Consider the following 20,905-nt stretch of genomic DNA (forward strand, 5'->3'; position numbering starts at 1 on the left):
TAACATTATTAATTAGCTTATAGCGCCACATTTAATGTTACAGAAAAAAGTTCAGTGATCTATCAGATCCTGTAGGTCGGTTAGGACAGTTTATTGCTGAACAGCTCATTTTGTTGGTGTTAAATAACAAAGAAATTGAAGAATATAGTTAGTTATACATCTTCAATCTCCCCTCGAAGCTCTGACAGTCCTCAGACAAGCTGTCAATCAACTGTGAATCATGACGACACGCCCCGTATTTATAGCGTCAAATGCTAGCTAAAATTAAAATTATCACAAAACAAGCAATTGAATATATATCAGCGTGATAACAACTACCTCAAATGACCAAAACCATCTTTCAGAAAGTTTTATTTGAAGCAGAATTTATTTTTAAGTTTTCACTGAAGTCTCATTCGACTGCATTGAGAGGGCGGGGTTTATGACCTGTACTCCATCCAGCCACCAGGGGGCGATCAAAGAGCCCGCAGCTTCACATTTCAGGACGTATGAGACACACCCGGTATGAATATGTTAGCCTTAATGTTATGAATAAGCTGTTGTGTTCCAAAACAATGACAAAAATTCGCATTTAGGAGATATAAGCATTCAAAACTTGCAGTCACTTCCGCTAAAATGGATCACAGATTTTCATGACATCACATCGCACTTCAACTTCTCATCAAATCTTCTGTCCAATCAAATGATCTCTAGAATCTGAAGTCCCGCCCCCTCCCTCACTATCAACAGACACTGAAGTTGTGGCTGAAATCGGTCATTTGCTCACACATTTACTAGTTTCTACATGGCGAATGACACACAGTGCACTATATAGAGAATAGGGAACGATTTATTAAATATGCTTTCCATAGATGCAAATGAAGTCCGTTTTCACCGCAGTGCGAGCACAGTGTGCTCTGGCCCAGGGACACGAGAGCACAGAGCGGATCATATCCGAAAGGTATCGGACCCATTTGAATTCTGCACAGAATGCTGCATTTTAAAGTGATAAAGAGGAGATTAGGAGGATAAACAGTTAGATATTAAAAGGAATCAGAGGTTTTACTGAGTTTAACGGATCTGGCCGTGCTGTGATATAAACAAAACGCTGTTGGCTCTGTTTTATAAAAGGGGCGGGGCTGTTCGATATATATCACCCTGTCTTCATGTTTCAGTTGAAATTATGTCAACGCATTCAATAATGCTGCGTGTACACTTCAGCGGGCCTTTAAAAGTATCATTTGGAAATTCCCTGATTGAATTCCTCATGAAGGGAGTGCAGAAAGTGGTGGTGAGGATAGACAAGTTTACTGAAAAGGATATGCACACACTAAAAGCCTGAGCTATGGTGGTTCCTCTCTTATTTTCATTTTTTCCCTCTCCACTTGGCACTTGGCATCGGTTGGTACATCTGAACTCCATCAGTCAGCTCTAGAAGTGTGAGCCAGATATGTCAGAATGAGAAGAGGGCCGGTGTTGTAATAAATGTGGTGGAAGATGCAGATTGATGGAGAGCAGACTTTCATACAGTTGTCTATTGTTCTAGTGCAGAGAGCTGTCTCAACAAAGAGTGTAGGAGGCCGCCATGAGCAACCTACTCAACGTTGATCCAGGAGATGCATTAGTGTCAGAGAAAGTGTTGAGAAGTTGTACTCCCAGGCCACATTACCCTTATAAAAAAGTATCATTCTACTAGTCCGCTGATATATACTATAATAGCATGGTATTCTTTTCATTTTCTAATAGTAGGGTCCAAAAGTCTTGAAAATATGTACATGATTTTGTGATGTAGAACAATTAACAGAAAGGTTAAGGCTTTAAAAGAAGAAAATGTATTTAAGACTTTACAAATACTGAATGTTTATATTGAATATTACTAAATTTAATATTTAACTCAAACTGTGTTAATGGTGATAATAGAGGTTTGTTATGAAATAACTTGTATTAAATTAATATATAAAATAAACCTGATATTACAGTACTTTTTTGTAAGGGTAATGCACCATTTAAAAAAGAATAAGAAGAAGAAGCCATTGTTTGTCCCATGAAATATGACGTAGGGCCCATACTGCACTGCTTTAAACCCCATGTCTCTGTTTACCTCTAGGAGGCGCTTGTTTTCTCCTTTAAGACTGGGGGCCTCCATACTCTTCCAACTCAATGGGTGAGGACATGCATTGTGCATTGATTGACAGGAAGTCGCTTCCTAGTGCTTGTCCATTCCTATCCTCTCCATTCGTTTCATGCATACATGGTCAAAACCCCACCACATGGATATGTAACCCCCTAAACACAGCGTGTGATTGATACCAGAGGGTCGAGTGGTAGTCCTAAAGCATTGAGGATATTTATTTATTCATTAGTTTGGCTTTTCTTTCTTTTTGGGCAATTTTTGACAGATTAAACAATAAGGTGTGTGGTTTATTGCATTTCACAGCTACTTTACCACAGTAAATAAAGGTCATTTGGAGAGAAAATTTATAAATTCCAAATGTACTCCAGTAGAATAATTCATCAAGTTACTGTCAAATCTGTTGTCTCGAAACACAGTGCTTGATAAAAACTAAAAGAGCTTGTCAATGTCACTTTAGATTATAAATATAAGTCTTGAAAATATTTGACATGGTAAATTTGCTATAATGATCAGTGTAAATCAAATGTTTTGTGATCGATTGACTAAATAACTCAAATCAATCATTTTCACCAAACTCACACTTGTCAGTCATGATTTTTAATCTTTATTAACTTCCATTCAACCTGAATGTTTGCCGCTACTGCATACATAATAAGATTAACTACACACATATGAAATGCTATGAATTATATAATTTATTTTTTAATTACATTCTAAACTACCACAAGTTTTGGGTCGGTAAGTTTTTAAAAAAAAAAAAAAAAAAATCACAGAAGGTTGCATTAAAATACAGTAAAAATACAGTAAAACTGTATTTTTTTAAAACGGTTATGTGGTGCTCAAGAAAAATTTCTTATCATTATCAAGGTTGAAAACAGTTTGGAAACTTATATATATATATATATATATATATATATATATAATATAATTTTTTTTTTTTCCCTTCAAGATTCTTTGATAAATAGAAAATTCAAAAGAACAGCATTTACTTGAAATAGAAGTCTTTTGTAGCATTATATGCCTTAACTGTCACTTTTGATCAATTTAATGCATCCTTGCTGAATAAAAGTATAAGCATGACTGACAATGTACAACTCAGCTGTCAAAATGACAAATAATGACTATTTCTAGTGCATCCTCTGGTTCTGGATTGAACTTGGATACCGTCTCAAGTCATCTCCCTCCTTAAAAACTGAGATTGTGGAAGTGATTCTGTCTCCATCACTCATTCTTTCCCTCTTTCTCCACTCCAGGGCAGCGACAGCGAATACGAGGTGGACCCCAACCGGCAGAAGACCCATTCCTTTGTCAACCACTACATCAGCGACCCTACCTACTACAACTCCTGGCGCAGGCAGCAGAAGGGGATCTCCCGAGCGCAGGCCTACAACTACACCGAGTCTGAGTCCGGAGAGCCCGAACACTGCGCCCCTCCGCCACCTCTGCCTCCTCTTCCCCCGTTCCCCCCACAGCTCAGTTCCCCTACGCCCCAAAGCCAGTCCCAGACTGGCAGCCTTTTTAGACCGAAGGGAAGCCGGACTCCCACTCCATCCCAGCAGAGCTCCAACCCACCCAGTCAGCACGGCACACTTTACCGGCCCCCAAGCAGCTTGGCCCCAGGCTCCCGGGCCCCCATCGCCGGCTTCTCCTCCTTTGTTTGACAGAATAAAAATATCGGTACAGGAAACACGAAACGAAGGCAGGGGGGATCTCTTGTTTTCCCAAATGCTTGGTCAAACTCACGTCTATCGAAGAACAACAACAAACATCAGCCCTGGTTCTGTTGTGCTTTATTTGTCATTGCAAGCTGATTTTATTTTTGTATTCTTTCTTTGATCACAGTTTGTTTGTTTTTTTTCGTTTAGGTTTTTGTTTTGTTTATCTGCTTGGGTGTGTTCAGTGTTTCACTTGCAATGAAAGACAATCACTTGGAAAGACATGTAAATGCATCGGTGAGCTGTATTTGTTTTGCTTTGGGCTTTTTTGTGCTGCCTTAAAAAACTGCATGACTTTTTTGTTCAAACAATTCTTTTTGTTTGCTTTTTCATTTTGTTGTTATTGGTTCTTTTGTTGTATTGAGTTCCACAAAAGAGTACAACACCAACACTAAGTTTCGAATGCTGGACAGAAGCACCAACATGTGAAAAAGAAAGAAAAAAAAAAGGCTATGGAGAAAATCTCAGCACTTGGACCACCAGCGGAGACTAACATTAAGAAAAAATGCTAAATGGTGTTTTTTTACTGTGGTATTTTTGTTCTTACACAGATGACAAAGTACTGTGGTGATTATGAGAGGTTAAAGTTCATTTGACTAGAGACTATGATCTGATAAAGACCCGCCTGCACTTAGCACATGTTTGAGTTGGAAAGTCAGCATCATTTATTGATGTTACAGGGCAGTTTTCACCAGTGCTCTAAAAAGGCCAAAGGTCAAATTAAGTGCTTAATGCTTATCTGTGTTTTGAATGTTTTTTGGGGGTTTTTTTTCCAGATGTGAAATGTAGATTGTGTAAAGCCGAGGACTGGAGCACGAGTATATTTGTCGTGTGAAACTGATAGATAAAAGGCCAAATATGTAAGAGTCTGATTTACTATGATATTATTATACTATTGCTCTGGATTCATTCAGATTCAGAGGATTCATGTCAGCAGCGGGTGTGTATGTGTGTGTACGTGGTGGGCGGGGTCATTTGTTGCTCCTTTTGATTTGACTCTATGATGTCATCCTGAGCATCAGGTTGCACTTCCGCCATACAAACGGTAACGTCAGACACAATCCTAAAATAAACAGCAGTGGATATGGGATGTTTGCCAGCATCTCAGGCGGAGCTGGATGTCAAACATACCCATTAAAGAGTTCCTGTTCACACACACCTCAGATTTTCACTTTACATGACTCTGCCAGTGATGCCATCTTCGCCGTTCACATAGATCATCTGGCAAGACGTAACGTCGTAGAAGCTGATGACATTTTTAAAGATTGTGCAACCAAGCAAATGTATTGTACCTGTGAACTTCGGACCATGGATTTTTCACCACTTCGCTTTGACGCGGCTATTCAGAGTTACTGAAGATAAAAGAAAATGGACTAAGGGACCCAACATGACGCCAGCAGAGAACTAAACGGCACTTGCACAGCTTACTTGTGAGGTTTAATGATGTTGTTTGCTTTTTATTTTCCGTGAAGTGATTTTACTGTCTGTATAAACAAGGTCAATCACATTGCTCAGTCTGCCTGAACACAGTATATTCCTAAATAAATTATGTTTTCTGCAAAAGTTATTGGTTTGAACATTGAAAAAAGCGTTCAGAGGTTACAAGTGACTAATGTTGGAGAGGAAATGTGTAACGCTAAGTGAAAGTATCCTTAAAATTACATTACCACTCCAAGAACTATGCATTAACCGGAAGCAACTGAAGAAAACAAGCAATTTAAAGGTTCCTCTTTTCATATAGATCTGAGTTTTTTTTTTATCTGAATTTCAATTTTATCTTTTGCTGGTCCAGTTTGTAAGCCAACATAGCCGTATGAAACTGGTCAACCAGCATATTCTTTACAATGAAACTGCACTTTGAAAATGCTGGGTTGTTTCAACCCAAATTTGGGTCAAAAATTGACAAACCCAACTGTTGGGTTAAATTTTTTATGGATGGATGGGTTTGACCCGAATTTGGGTTGAAACAACCCAGCATTTTTAGAGTGTGGTTGACTAAGGAAATCTTGCTGGTTAAAGGGTTAGTTTACCAAATAAATTTAAATTCTGTCTTTAATTATGTTGTTCCACACCCATCTTCAGAACACAAATTAAGATATTTTTGATAAAATCGGAGCGGTATATGACTCCTCCATACACAACAATACAATCACCACTTTCACCACTGTAGTCACGTTAACTATTTTAACGATGTCTTTAGTACCTTTCTGGACCTTGAAAGTGGTGGTTATATTGTTGTCCATGGACGAGTTATATACCTCTCGGATTTCAATAAAAATATCTTAATTTGTGTTCCGAAGATGAACGAAGGTCTTACGGGTGTGGAAAGACAGTGTGAGTAATTAATGACAGAATTTTCCTTTTTGATTGAACTAACCCTTCAAGCTATACAAAAGCCTGGTAGGCACACCATTATACTACACTCTAAAAAACGATGGTTTAAAAACAACCCAAGTTGGGCTGAAAATGGACAAACTCAGCGATTGGTTTGCTTTAACCTATAGCGGATAGGGTAAATGTTTGCCCATTTGCCCAGCTGCTGGGTAGTTTTATTTAACTCAACTAAATTGCTGTATTGCTTGCTTAAAATGAACCCAAAGTATGTTAAAAAAAAAATAATGTTTATTAATATGTTTAATAAATGAGCATTCATTAATAAGTTTAATGAATAATAATTAAACAATAAACATTAAACTGCTTATTAATAAATGTTCACCTTTTGATTATTATTGTTTCCTCTGATTTTTAATTTCCAACCTATTTGGAGTTCATTTTAAGCCAGCCATATACAGTAGTACATTTTAAACAATAGTTGAGTTAAATAAAACTGCCCAGCAGCACATTGGTCAAACATTTAATCCAACTGCTTGGTTAAAACAACTCAATTGCTGTGTTTGTCCATTTTCAACCCAACTTGGGTTGTTTTGAACCCAGCATGTGTATTATTTACAATGCAACATTTGCTGGTCTTTTCAGTTGGGACATAACTGTATATTAAAGATACGATCTGATTAGTTGTGATTGTGTGGTGTCCTCCTGCATTACTGGATTCAGTGTGGGCATATTTGTAGATGGAAGCTTGTTGCACCCGGTTAAGACAATTTTAGGAATAACTTCAATCTGATGAGGTGGACGTACAAAAAAACTTCATTTCCAGGGGCTTAAAGGGATAGTTCACCCAAAAATGAAAATTTGATGTTTATCTGCTTACCCCCAGGGCATCCAAGATGTAGATGACTTTTTTTCTTCAGTCGAACGCAAATTATGATTTTTAACTGCAACCGCTGCCGTCTGTCAGTCAAATAATAGCAGTGATTGGGAACTTGAACAATAAGAGTCGAAAAAACTTTTTAAAAAAAATTTAAACCCTGCGGCTCGTGACGGCACATTGATGTCCTAAGACACGAAACGATCGGTTTGTGCGAGAAACCGAACAGTATATATATTTATTTTCACCTCTAATACACCACTATGTCCAACTTCGTTCAGCTTCCGGTTAGTGAGGTCTGATCGCGCTCTGACAACGGAAGTGATGTCTCGCGCTCATTGAAGTATATGGGCGAGACATCACTTCCGTCAACAGAACGCGTTTTTTGACCTCACTAGCAGGAAGCTGAACGAAGTTGGACATAGTGGTGTATTAGAGGTAAAAATTATATAAATAATGTTCGGTTTCTCGCACAAACCGATCGTTTCGTGTCTTAGGACATTAATGTGTCGTCATGAGCCGCAAGGTTTTAATTTTGATTTGTCTAAGCAAGTTTTATTTACTGTTATAGTTGAAGTTCCCATCTACTGCTATTATTTGACTGACAGACGGCAGCGGTTGCAGTTAAAAATCATCATTTGTGTTCGACTGAAGAAAAAAAGTCACCTACATCTTGGATGCACTGGGGGTAAGCAGATAAACATCAAATTTTCATTTTTGGGTGAACTATCCCTTTAAGTTATGCTTCGGACAGGTGAGAACAATTAAGCGTAGCATTTATTAGGTGTGCAGGCTTAAATACTAGCTTTATTGGATAAAGGGACTAAGTTGCTGTAACAGCCACTAGGAATGAGTGGATGACTGTGATTTTGCCAGGTAGGACGTGTTCCTGTATTGACATCCTGGAACAACATTCAGGTCCAACATACAAGGTCCAAACTCAGTCTAATGGAAACATGCACTTGCGTTACATTAGCCAAATGTTTAAGTCTGCAATCAGATAATTGCAAGTATGTTTGACTTAACCTTAAAATCTGATAGGATTGATGAGATGTTCCAGGACCAACAAGGATGTTCTACTTGGCAAAATCCCAGTCACTGAATGTGTGTGTGTGCAATTATTTTATACTTCTGCTTGTTTTGTGTAGGTGTTGCAATGTGTATCTTCATCTTCTATTGGACATATACATGACCTGTCACATGATGTTTCTCATCCTGTCACTCTCATTGGTTTAATGCATGTGGATAAATCGGATCAACAGACCTATGAAATCCTGTTATGTTGGAAGCATCTGTTGCCTCCAGCCAGTTTACAGTCATACTGCTCCTCAAGTTCAGAGAGAATGAAGCCAATCATCTATGATTCAATTTACACTTTGATTATGTTAAAGAGAAGGAGCATTTATTTCTCCATCATTTTTATCTCTTTTATTCTGTGGTGACAACCGCAAATGTGATATGAGCTCTTTCCTCTTGTTTCTCCTTTTCCAAACTACATTTTTCATTTGAAGTATGGCAAGAGTGAGACAGAAAACCTTGCATTTATACGTTAATGATGTCAGAGGCAGAACAGGACAGGAATGTGTCTAAATGGAGGGAGATTCCACATCATACTCATCCCAGTGTGATCTCATTTTTTTATCCTATTAAAAGTAATTTCCTGATTAAAGTTAACTTTCTAAACACAGAAGAGGAACTGACACAGTATAATGACTAAAAATGTCATTTTTGTGGAGGAACATGTTTTAAAAGTGCAAAGGAAAATATTTCATGTTCTTTAGAACGGTCAAATCAAAGACAGGTGTTCCTGAGCTCTACATACCTGAAGTCAGCTAAATGGCTTTTGACAGATAAATGATTAATGTGCTCCAGTCAAACAGATATAAATGGAAAAAATATGCTTATATAATCTTGGGTTATATAAGTGTTGTGAACACTGCATGTCTTGGGGTTTGCAGGCATTGAATGCTATTTGGGTTTAGATGCTAGTGTAAACTGAAATAAATGATCTGAACATATGACTTGATATATCAGTATATAAAAACAACAGATTTGGGGCGTTTGCATAATGTAATCAGTTCATAAGTCCCCAGTTCTTGGACTCTAATATCAAATGCTGTTAGCAACTCCTCCACCATCTGGGCTACAACTCATAATGTTTTATTCAAAGGTGATAGTTTCTTGTTTGAACCATCTGTACTCGCTTCCTGTTTGATTTTTTGTTAAATGTTCAATTCAATATTATATTCCTCTTCCACAAAAGGGTATTTTGCACCATGCCAAGATCAAATGGTTGGATAAATGCTTTTGATGGTGATTATAGAGTAAAACTTTACCACTGGATATGAGCCCATTGATCAGCCAGTTTGCTAGCACCACATATAGCATGTCAAGAAGTAATCACCAGTTTGAAAAGTTATGGGAAGTTTATTGACCACTTTGGCGGCTTTTTATAGGCAGGTTTGAAGGGGAGATTGACTTTAAAAACTCTGTAAATGTGTAGTGGTTTTTACAGCTTTACTATATACAAAACATATATTCCCATCATAATTTCAAAAACTTTAGGTGGGCCATATGGATTTCCATATCTTGACCTTCATGCTTGGATGGTATATTAGTTAAACTGAATGTTATTCTGTTTGTTTAGTTATTATGCTTTTTTTGAACCTTATGATGTATGGTTGTACCATGTGTGTGTGTGTGTGTGTGTGTGTGTAGGATGCAATGAAACAGTGAGAATGAGTGCATGTTGAGGTGCACTATATTTTTTTCTTAACTGCCTGAATTTGCCATGCAGATATATTGTATAAAATAAGCTTATGTTTATTTTGCCTTTCAGATCAGTGTAGAACTTAAACCAAATATGGGTTTTAAAATAGAGCGCTAAAATGAAGGTGTATTCAGATGTACATGAAAGAAAGTTTTTTTATTTTATTTTTTAATCACATGAAGATGTTTAAAGGGCCCGCATTTCATTGTATGTTTGGCCATGCAGTTTGCAATTATGACCACTGGAATGGTTTGTCACTATGAATCACCCAGCTGAAGAGGATGTATGTGGTTGAGTATGTCACAGCTGTTTGGTGTGGTTACTGCGGCAACATCACACTATTTAGTGACTGTAACCAGGGTCGTAATAAAACAGAAAATGAGCTTTTTTATTCTCAGACAAAAGATGATCACAGATACTTTTGCAAAGAAATCTGTTTTTTTTTTTCTTTTTTTTTTTTTTTTACATATAATGTCTATTAATTTGAAATGTTTATTTTTGTGTTTTCCTGTGGTGTGGTTTACTTCATTAATATTATATACCAGTGCTGCATCTAAGGACTTTTAAAATTGGATGTGTTGTATTATAATGAGTGTTTAGTGCCAAGGGTGTACTCTGTGATCAAATAATATGTATATTCTGTACTAGACAGTATATATATATATATATATATATATATATATATATAAGAAAAAAAAATAATAAGATGACCTGATGAAAGAATTATATTATTTTCTAAATAAAATGAAACAAAGAGAAACAAAAAAATTTTTTGATTTTTTTTTTAAATTTCTTTAACTCTCCCCATGTATGCCTACTGATAATATAAATTATTATATTATTTGAATACAATTATAGATTATAGATTATATTATAATTTCTATTAAAATCAAATATTACTATTTAATAATTACAAATAAGTTTACTATATAAGGATAATAAATGTGCATGATTAAAATAATACAATTAATGTGTATTACAATAAAATTAAAAATAAATAAATGAATAACAAATGTATATAAAAAGTGTATGATATGTAAAGGTGCCTTTAAATCAAAATGAATGGGCGCCAAAAAAACAAACTTAATTTATGGTCGTAAATTTGATACTGGTCCTTTAAAAGGCAATGGGAGGCTGAGCTCACGATTGAAAGGGGCGGGGCTCAATTGTTCACGCTGATGCAGGGAGGCGGGGCGTCGTCACACTCAGTCAGAGGACAGTCTGGACGCTTGAACTGCATTAGTGCGCCATCGCACATTGAACAGTCAGTACGTGAAGACGCGCTCGTCAGGATTCCGCGGAGAGTGTCCTACTTAACACGTTTTTTTTTATTATCTATAAAGGCGTGCTCGCAACATAAAACTGTTTAAAGTTGAAAGGATATCGGAGACATCTGTCAGGCTGAGCCTGTGTTTTGTTATTACACTCTCCGGACTCTTTTGTTTGGAGTGTGATTCCATTGAACTTGGTCCATTGTTGCTGGATGAGAAGCTCAACTTGGCATTGAGGCTACGGAGAAAACAGTGGTAAAAGGCTTTATTATTTATTTACGTAAATTAATTTCTTTTTTTCATGTTCCACAAGTTTCCATTAGAACTTCAGATAAAAGTTCACTGGGTTAGATAAAGATACAATGAAGCATTTGCTCTTCAAGTGTCTTGTATTGATCTTAAGAGGCCAGTCAGAAAGATATCTCAAATGGACTTGGTCCCAAGTTGGTCCCAAAGAGCTTTTTTGTTGTACAGTTTTGAACGAGTCAGTCTCAGACATTCCTCTAATGTGTTTAGTTTGCTTTGTGCTGTGTATATAATAATGGTGTTTCAATATTTTAGACTTATTTTTTACCCTACATAAATTTATACTTATCTTGGAACTGTATTTCTCAAATTTGTTGTCGGAATGACAGAGAAATCAATTTTATTAATTAGTAATGTTCATTAATAACTTTTTATATATTCTTTAGCCCAATAAGTGTATATTGAGTTGTGTACTAAATAGCCTAAATGAAATACATTGATTCAGATGCTAATATTTACATGTTATTTCAGACTTATTGTTTTATATTATTTGATGTTTGAAAAGTTTGCAGTATTCGTTTGTCTTTGGCTTTTTATCAGCTATGTGCAGTACACTGACCTTTTTTTATATATATGGAAAGATCTTATTCCCATTAAATCAGTTAATCATAACTTCTGTTTTAGAGGCAATATAATTTTCCTCAACAATCTGCATTTCACCTTTCAGATTGAGATTCTGGGGCTTTTGTAGGCTACTAATGCACACGATTGTGAAAGTGAGTTAGCAGTTAACAAGTGATCTCTAATGGGGGGCTTTGACATGTGCTGCTTGTTGGGATTGCAAACTAAAGGTGAAGACAAGGAGCTTGTGATTTTGAGTCATTAGTATAACGGTGCCAAATGCCTGGTTGGACCTTGGAGCTGATGTTAGGGCAGTTAGTGTGCTACTTGTGTCCGAGTTGAAGAAGAAAAAGTGGGAGATGAAATGTTATGTAACCACTTGGGGGAATTAAATGGTCCACGTTGCAATGAAACAGGAATCCAGTGAAGCATTCCAAGAACTTCTTGTGAATTTCCAGATGTATTCTCCATATATATCATCCTGAACCTATTGGCCACATCTGTTGCATAATGCGCATAGGTCAGATGGCTGCATTTTCACAGTTCGTTACTCTAACGGCCAACACTGTTGTTTGGCAAGCGCTCTGGTATTGTAAAAGGTTATCAGAGTGAAATTGATTGACCCTAATGGGTTGTCTCAACAGCACAATCAACTTTTGAGTATCCTGGTTTGACTTTTTTTTTTTTTTTTTTTTAATATATAAACTGTTGCTCCAAGAATTTGAAAAGAATCATTTGTCATCTTAATTCCTCTTTCATGACCGATGATCACCACCACAAGCTTATGTGAAAGTAATAAAAAATGATAACTTGAACATTGTGTGGTCCAGGGCTTTGACCCTTAACCTTTGACATTTTTATCATTCTTGGTGTCAGTATTTGTGAAAGGTGGCATTAGTGTCTCTTAGCAACCCTGGTGCCAGAGCTCTGAGGTCAGTATCTGCCCGGACAGACTATACAGGTCACCGTATACCTGGAGTTAAAGCTGCCTGGTTAATATCCTGAGCTCATTATGATATCCCAGTTAGGAGAGCAGGCAGGCAGAGAGACCGTTCTGGCCTAAATTTTAGCATGGGATATGTGGGCCAAGGTCGTTTTTTGTGTGTGTGTGTGTTATACGGCTGACCTGCCAGATGGATAGATAAATGTTCTTTTTTTCTTTCCTCATTTTCTCTTTCATTTCTTACCTTACAGCCCCATTCCCTCTATTCTTTCACTTTTAAAATGGGTTTTCATGCAAGAATTTGCATTCGCCCAGACTTTCTTAAAGACTGACAATTTCTTCACCCCAAAATTAAAATCCTGTCACTATCCAGTCCTCCTCGTGTTGTTCCAAACCTGTACAGTATGTAGGGCTGCATGATTTGAGGGGGAAAAAATTTAATTGCATTTTTTTTTTTTCTGATAAAAATTGTGCTTGTTTTAAAATGGCATTAAAAATGTGCATTGTTTTGTAGGGCGGCAAAATTTGTCAAAATATGTATTCTGTTTCAAAGTCCATATAATAATAATAAATGGTACAAGTAGTACTATTACTATTAATTATTTAAAAAAATATATTTTATTGTAATTATTAGTCTGTTACAACTAAATAAATGACACAAAACTCCTCTCTATCTATCTATCTATCTATCTATCTATCTATCTATCTATCTATCTATCTATCTATCTATCTATCTATCTATCTATCTATCTATCTATCTATCTATCTATCTATCTATCTATCTATCTATCTATCTATCTATCTATCTATCTATCTATCTATCTATCTATCTATCTATCTATCTATCTATCTATCTATCTATCTATCTATCTATCTATCTATCTATCTATCTATCTATCTATCTATCTATCTATCTATCTATCTATCTATCTATCTATCTATCTATCTATCTATCTATCTATCTATCTATCTATCTATCTATCTATCTATCTATCTATCTATCTATCTATCTATCTATCTATCTATCTATCTATCTATCTATCTATCTATCTATCTATCTATCTATGTCTGTCTTTATCTATCTATCTATCTATCTATCTATCTATCTATCTATCTATCTATCTATCTATCTATCTATCTATCTATCTATCTATCTATCTATCTATCTATCTATCTATCTATCTATCTATCTATCTATCTATCTATCTATCTATCTATCTATCTATCTATCTATCTATCTATCTATCTATCTATCTATCTATCTATCTATCTATCTATCTATCTATCTATCTATCTATCTATCTATCTATCTATCTATCTATATATATATATATATATATATATATATATATAATATAATGTATGTGTGTGTAAATATATTATATAATATAATAATATATTAGTACACCATATAAAGCTTTTAGATAATGAAAATCCCTGATAATTTTGTAAATGAATGCAGTGCTGCACATTACTCTGAAATGCACACCTCATAAATGTACAGTATTTAATTAAAATGCAGCCTTTGAGATTTGATAATCACACTAAGCCATTTCATGATTTGTTTTACTTTGATTAATACCTACCTGTATGCTGTTATTTTTTACTACAGACATTTTTCTAAGAATCTTCATTCATCTCACCAGTTAATACTCAACTCCCTAGTTCAGCATTGATCAAGTCACCATAAATTGCACCATAACAATTAGTGGCGAAATAAATGCTTTAATAGCTATTTTGCTATTACATTATAGCAATCAAATAAGAAAGTGTATGTAAATTTGATTTCATGTTGACATGAAATGCATCAGCAGCATCTTGCTTGGTGCTTGAGTGAGAGAGTGTGTGTGGATGGATCTGTAGTAATATAACTGGCTGCTTGCCCATCCACTGCTGCTGTGATGTGATTTAGCTGCAGCGGTACGAAGTGTGCGTGTGTGTATTAGAGGAGAAGAGACTCGCATCAACTCTATGAATAATTCTTAGCTTGGTGCTCAATCATCATGGTGGCCTTCTTGTGACTCAGCACAGCAGCATGAGTCAGTTGTGCTGCTCGGACAGCCTTACTCCCCTCCTCTGTTGTAATCAGCCCAGCTGTCGACACACACACTACAGGAGGTCAACATATCTGTGTTCAAAGGGACTTAAGTTCAACCGGGGGGCTTTGAAAGCATAACCTTCCTAAATTTAGCCCTCAGGTTTGCGTGTAAGTTGTCCGTTATGGTGGTTAGTTAATCATGGGTGTTCCTGGCCTTTCTAGATAACAAAACTTCAACATCCACCCATCCCGGTTGTGTTATGAGAGACACTTGCAGATTTTGTGTTAAAGTTAAACCACATGTTAAGTCGAAGATCAAACTGTAGGCTATAAGATTGAAAGTTATGCATTATGTTCAAAAATTTGGGGTCGGTAAGATTTTGTTCAAATTTCTTTGAAAGAAGTCCCTAAAACTCACCAAGGATACATTTATTTGGTCAAAAATGCAGTAAGACAGTACTATTGTGAAATATTATTATAATTTAAAATAGCTTTTATTATTATTATTATTATTTGAATATGTTTTAAAATGTAATTTATTCCTGTGTTGGCAAAGCTGAATTTTCAGCATCATTATTCCAATCTTCAGTGTCACACGATCCTTCAGAAATCATTCTAATATGCTGATTTGGTGCCCAGGAAACATTTCTTATTATAATAAATGTGGAAAACAGTTGTGCTGCCTAACATTTTTGTGGAAACCATGACGCATGATTTGTTTTTTTGGATTCTTTGATTAATAGAAAGTTTAAAAGAACAGCATTTATTTGAAATAGGAATGTTTAGAAACATTCTAAGTATCTTTACTGTCATATAATATTTTACGCAATTATATTTATATATATATATATATTATATTATATTATATATTATAATATATAAATATATATAAATATATATATATATATAATATATATATATATATATATAATATATATAATATATATAATATATATAATATATATAATATATAATATATTATATATTATATATATATATATAATATATTATATATAATATATTATATATTATATATTATATATATAATATAATATAATATAATATAATATAATATAATATAATATAATATAATATAATATATAATATATATATATATTTTACTCAATTTTATTTTGGATTATCAGATCATTTTTATTTTATGTTTAATATTTTTGATGCAAAATTGTTTTTGAGCAGCACGGCATGCCATTTATTATACAATGACAGGAAATGTCTGCAAGATATTGTTAGCTTTTTTGTAGAAGACTTTGAACTTGGGAAAACTGTATTGCATTCATATCAAACCTCAAGGGAACGTAAAACTATTTTAACCACGACTCTGTCTTGCCAAGAGTCAATATTTTTGCACTGTCTCCTCTCCTTGTGAACTTGAATATGACAACCCGAGCTCTGCTTCAAGCCCAGCTGAGGCCTCAGGAATCTGACATACTAGAGGCAGAGAAGCGTATTCCTCTGAAACTAAACCTCCTGCCGTCCTACAGGCTGACCCCCACTGACACCAGGCAATGAGCCAGTTCTTCTGATTCCAAGAAGACCAAAGCCCTGTAGCGTATAGTCCATAGGAATCCTGTCATATGACCTTGTTTAACTTTTTGTTAACTAGTGTAGCTTGCAGTCATTATTAACTGACTTGATATTAATCTGCTGTGTTTTCATAAGGAATCTATGATATGGATTCCTGGAAAATGAAAATAGAAACTGTTTCAACTGTTTTATTTTATTTTATTTTTTAATTATTTCTTTAAACCTCTTTTGGCCAGAATAAACTGCAAAAAGTGGACTGGAATTTATTCTGGTAGTAGTCAGACTTCTTTATGGTAATTTTAACTATAGGCATTAGTAGTAATGTGAACTTGTGAAAATTATTGGTGAGTCTGGTGACTACTCATTTTCTATGTAATCAACTCATGCTCATTGATGGGGAACTAGTTTCTTCAAATACTCCAGCCTGAAGTAATTTGGCGCTTAAGTAATCTTGCTTTGGTTTCAAGATGATGACTGTTGTGTCGAATTTCAGACTGAGATTCATTTCTCTCTCATTATTGAGATGACAAATTCATGATTACTTTGTTGTTTGATAGTGTTGAAAGTTGTGAAACTGGTTTAAGTCACTGTAATCATGTGGCAGCCAAAAGATACTCCTTTGAGCAAATGACAGGTGATTTTCTCTGGGTTGAGCCACACATTTTTGCCCAACAACTAGTCTGGCCACATTTCACACATAGATAGCGTTTTAATTTAGTAGCCACTTTCTGTGGGCTTTGGCTCTTTGCTTTTTTGTCTTGCTTCCAAGCTGTTAATGTTGCATTACTGTGTTTATCACCTTTTATTGAACTGTAATATGTCAGTTTAATGATGTTGCTCATTAATGATACTCGTGTTTATCCTGAACTAAGATAACACCAGAGACAAAGACGATAAAAGCCATAACAAATTCCATAGCCCTTTTGTGGACACTTGCTTGTGTACTACTTTTTCACAGAGAGAAAAACATTCATTTTTGTTTTTCACTGTCTTTTCATTTGTACATTATTCTTTACGTTCTCTTATGTTTCTCCTCTCCATCTCTCCCCATCATTCACTTTTCATTTCAGCCAGTTTCCTTCTTTCTCATAGAATAACAGGTGGTCTCCCTCAAGCATGTGGCTTTTGAAAAGAGAAAAGGAGCAAGTCTTTTCTCCATTAGTGTCCATTTCCCATCCCAGATGCTCTTGGCTTCACTTGAGTAATCCAATATCCTTATAGATCCATAACATATGCCCTTTGTCACTCAGTGTCATTATACTCAAAGTAACCCACAAATGTGGCCCAAATTCATGGACACATGACCCATACATGTGTGGAAAAATCATGTGTGGTCTTCAGAATGTTTATATTTCCATAGATTACTAGCAATTTAGCAGTTGTGTTTCTTTCAAAATAGATCAACGATGGATTAATTGACCCTTCACTAAGCTTCGGCCAGTTACTGTTGCTTGTGGTCGCTCAGACGTGATTTACAGAACTTGCCACAGGAATGAAGTGGGGATTTATTTTATTTTTTATTTTTATTTTATTTTATTTTATTTTTTATTTATTTATTTATTTTTATTCCATTTTATTTTATTTTTTTATTTTATTTTATTTTATTCCATTTTATTTTATTTTATTCCATTTTATTCCAAACCTATTGTCCTATGGGGTCAAGGGGATTCTGGAGCATCTTGGCCCATCATTGGGATTTTTCTTTTTCATTTCATTTGATTTCATATTTAATTTCTCCAAACATTTTGTCCTAGGGTCATGGGGAATGCTAGAGTGTCTCGGCTTATTTTTATTTCATAACTTATTTTATTTTATTATTTCTCTAATGCTCTGGTCATGGGGATGCTGGAGCGTCATTGGGATTTTTTTGGGGGGGATCATTGGGATTTATTTTATTTAATTTTATTTCTCTAAACCTCTGGTCATGGGATCATTGGGATTTCTTATTAGTTTAGTTTAGTTTAGTTTAGCTGGCAAGATTTCAAAAAATTGGCGAACTATCACAATTCCAAAGGTAAGAATGTCTTCTGAGGTCTAGTTGTAGTCAGATAAATTTCTATTACTTTTGTTTGTGTAAAGGGATTGAATTATACTTCAGATCGTTTCTACTTTAAGATCTATTTTATTTTATAAGCCTGTTTATTTAAGTCTATTGTGAACGTTGTGACTTTGCTTCCACAGTTTCAGTGTCTTTGAGGGTAGACAGTTGGGCGTTTCCAGAGGCGTTGTGGAGGAACACTTATATGCTCCAGTAAACTCAGACACTAGGTCAGTGAGTGTGTTGAAGGTGGAGTGTTGTATTGATTGGCTCAGTCAGGCTTCCTATTTTAAACGACGGGAATCAATCATGGTCTTTAAGTATTGTTGATTTCAGATTAAGTGATTTGGGCAGCATTTAACACGATTGCGACTAGAAAAATATGCCATGGTGATGCTATTGAAACTACATTTACCAAAGGCACTGCCTGTAGGATCATAAGTACCAAAATACTGTAGTTGCTGCAGTTATTATTACTTCTGCATTGCATTCATTTGTGTTAGCCACCATTGTCATAATATTTTGGTGGCAACCATGGTAAATATTTGTAATAATGACTGTGCATTGAGTGCAATTAATTCTGCTTTGAGATATGGTTCTGTTACTGAACTCTCAAAATGTTGGAGCTACTCTTCTCTTCTAACCAGGAACATCTGGTTTAAGGGTGTAAAGTGAGTGGACCTTGCTCTTTTCAGACCTAGTAGAGCTGAACCGCACTGACAGGTGTGCGTTAGCAATCAGTGCTTGAACCACATCATGCGTGCATGCATAAATATACAAAGACTGTCGTCATCATGTTGAGTCACCGCTTGAGAGGACTTACATGGATTTATCAGTTGATGATAAGTCATGGTTTGTTTGTTTTTTTTACTTTAACTTAATTGGTGTTCTGTCATTGCAGGAGAGTTGGAATTGTTTTATGCTTTGTAGACGTCACAATTACAGTAATTACAGTAAGTTTCTGACTAGTAAATGTCTTTTTCAAACTGCAGTTCAGAATAGCTAAGAAAGTCTGAACTAAGTGTAAATGAAGGTAATTTTTTGTGTATTTTTTTATTTTTTATTTTTTAAATGCTGTGATAGCCTATGTATTAGGTTCTGCATAAGTTGTTTCAAGTGCAAGGGATTGTGAGAAGTCTTGGTGTGGGCTCTGAGATTGTCTTTTTAGGTCATTCAGATAGGATTGTTTCAATTGAAAGCTGTTCAGGAGTATTTGATTTCTCTCTCAATGTATAATATTTGAGACCAGTCTTAGAATTATTCAGCTCTTTAGGATGTAAAAAAATAAAAAATAAATAAATAAATAATTGAATGTTGCAAGTTTGGCTTTCTCATGGTGTTCTTGTATCCTTTTGATGCCAATGGGGAATTCCTATGAGCAAAACAGAAAGTTGTAAATTATAGAGACCTTCCTTTTCATGGGTGCTGCCTTGAAAAATGCTGCTTGACTGGTGTCTTGTGTACCTGTGAAGGAAGTTGTTTTGAAAGACAGGCTTTATATTGTCTATAATGTATAACGCAAACAACTTGAGCCTCCTTCGCCAGTGACTCATGCTGTAGACACATTTATTGCATTTTCCTACAGAAATGGCAGGATTGTAAAAATCAGTTTTTAGAATTATCCAAAATGGTTCAACTTTTGAACCTAGAGAGAAAAGCTGAATGACAACAAGTTGTCCAAAGTCTGCATTTCATAATTCAAAGATATTGGAGAAGGTCATCTGAGAAATATCATCTTTATCTATTTGACTTCAGCAAAGTGCTTCATGAGTTGTAGCTGTGTGGAGAACTGAGCATTGGTGGAGGAGGAACATGATGGCTCACAGATGGCTCACAGTCACCGACTGGGGTAAACTGTGGCACTTTTCAGATAAGTTGCCAAATACACCTAATTATATTTCAAAGCGAAATGGAAAAAACATTTGTATCATTACAGGGGCATAGAAATATACCCCGTGGTCCCATTTAAACCGTGGTATGTCATGGGGTAATTTGAGTTGAGGAATAAATTAATAAATTAATTTATATTTCAAATAAAATTATGAACATAAATGAGAAAATAAAACTATAAATTAGAAGGTTCCATCCCTAATGTACAAGTCTTATTTTTTTTCTGCATTGTATTTTGCATTTTTTTTTTATTTTATTATTTGAATAACCCAGCATTTAAAAATAGTATTTTAATTATTAATAGCAGCAGTAGTATTTGTGATGAAGCAATTTAACCATTTTGTAATGACACTTTTAATAGTAAGCTAACTATTTTATATTATATTTAATTAATGGCTAATCTTTTCACGTTTTATGAATTGTGTACAAAATGCATATATATATATATATATATATATAAAATATGCATTTTGTACACAATTATAATATTTGTAGCAGCAAATCAGC

General features: G+C 35.1%; 1 protein-coding gene across 11 annotated transcripts in view; it reads left to right on the forward strand.

The window, feature by feature from the left end:
• sdk2b (sidekick cell adhesion molecule 2b) overlaps positions 1-20,905 on the forward strand; it is a 387,802-nt gene that overhangs the window by 355,809 nt on the left and 11,088 nt on the right. For 7 of the 11 annotated variants that reach the window (XM_067368564.1, XM_067368568.1, XM_067368566.1 and 4 more), the window contains 2 exons: positions 2,087-2,143; positions 3,367-5,258. In XM_067368564.1, the coding sequence (XP_067224665.1) occupies positions 2,087-2,143; positions 3,367-3,774 (465 nt within the window). In that variant the 3' untranslated portion in view covers positions 3,775-5,258. Of the gene's footprint in view, positions 1-2,086; positions 2,144-3,366; positions 5,259-8,184; positions 8,358-20,905 lie in introns of those variants that run through there. The other 4 variants (XM_067368569.1, XM_067368570.1, XM_067368571.1 and 1 more) reach the window with 2 other exon arrangements.

Source organism: Chanodichthys erythropterus, chromosome 19 (assembly GCF_024489055.1).
Source record: "Chanodichthys erythropterus isolate Z2021 chromosome 19, ASM2448905v1, whole genome shotgun sequence".
Classification (NCBI taxonomy): Eukaryota; Metazoa; Chordata; class Actinopteri; order Cypriniformes; family Xenocyprididae; genus Chanodichthys; species Chanodichthys erythropterus.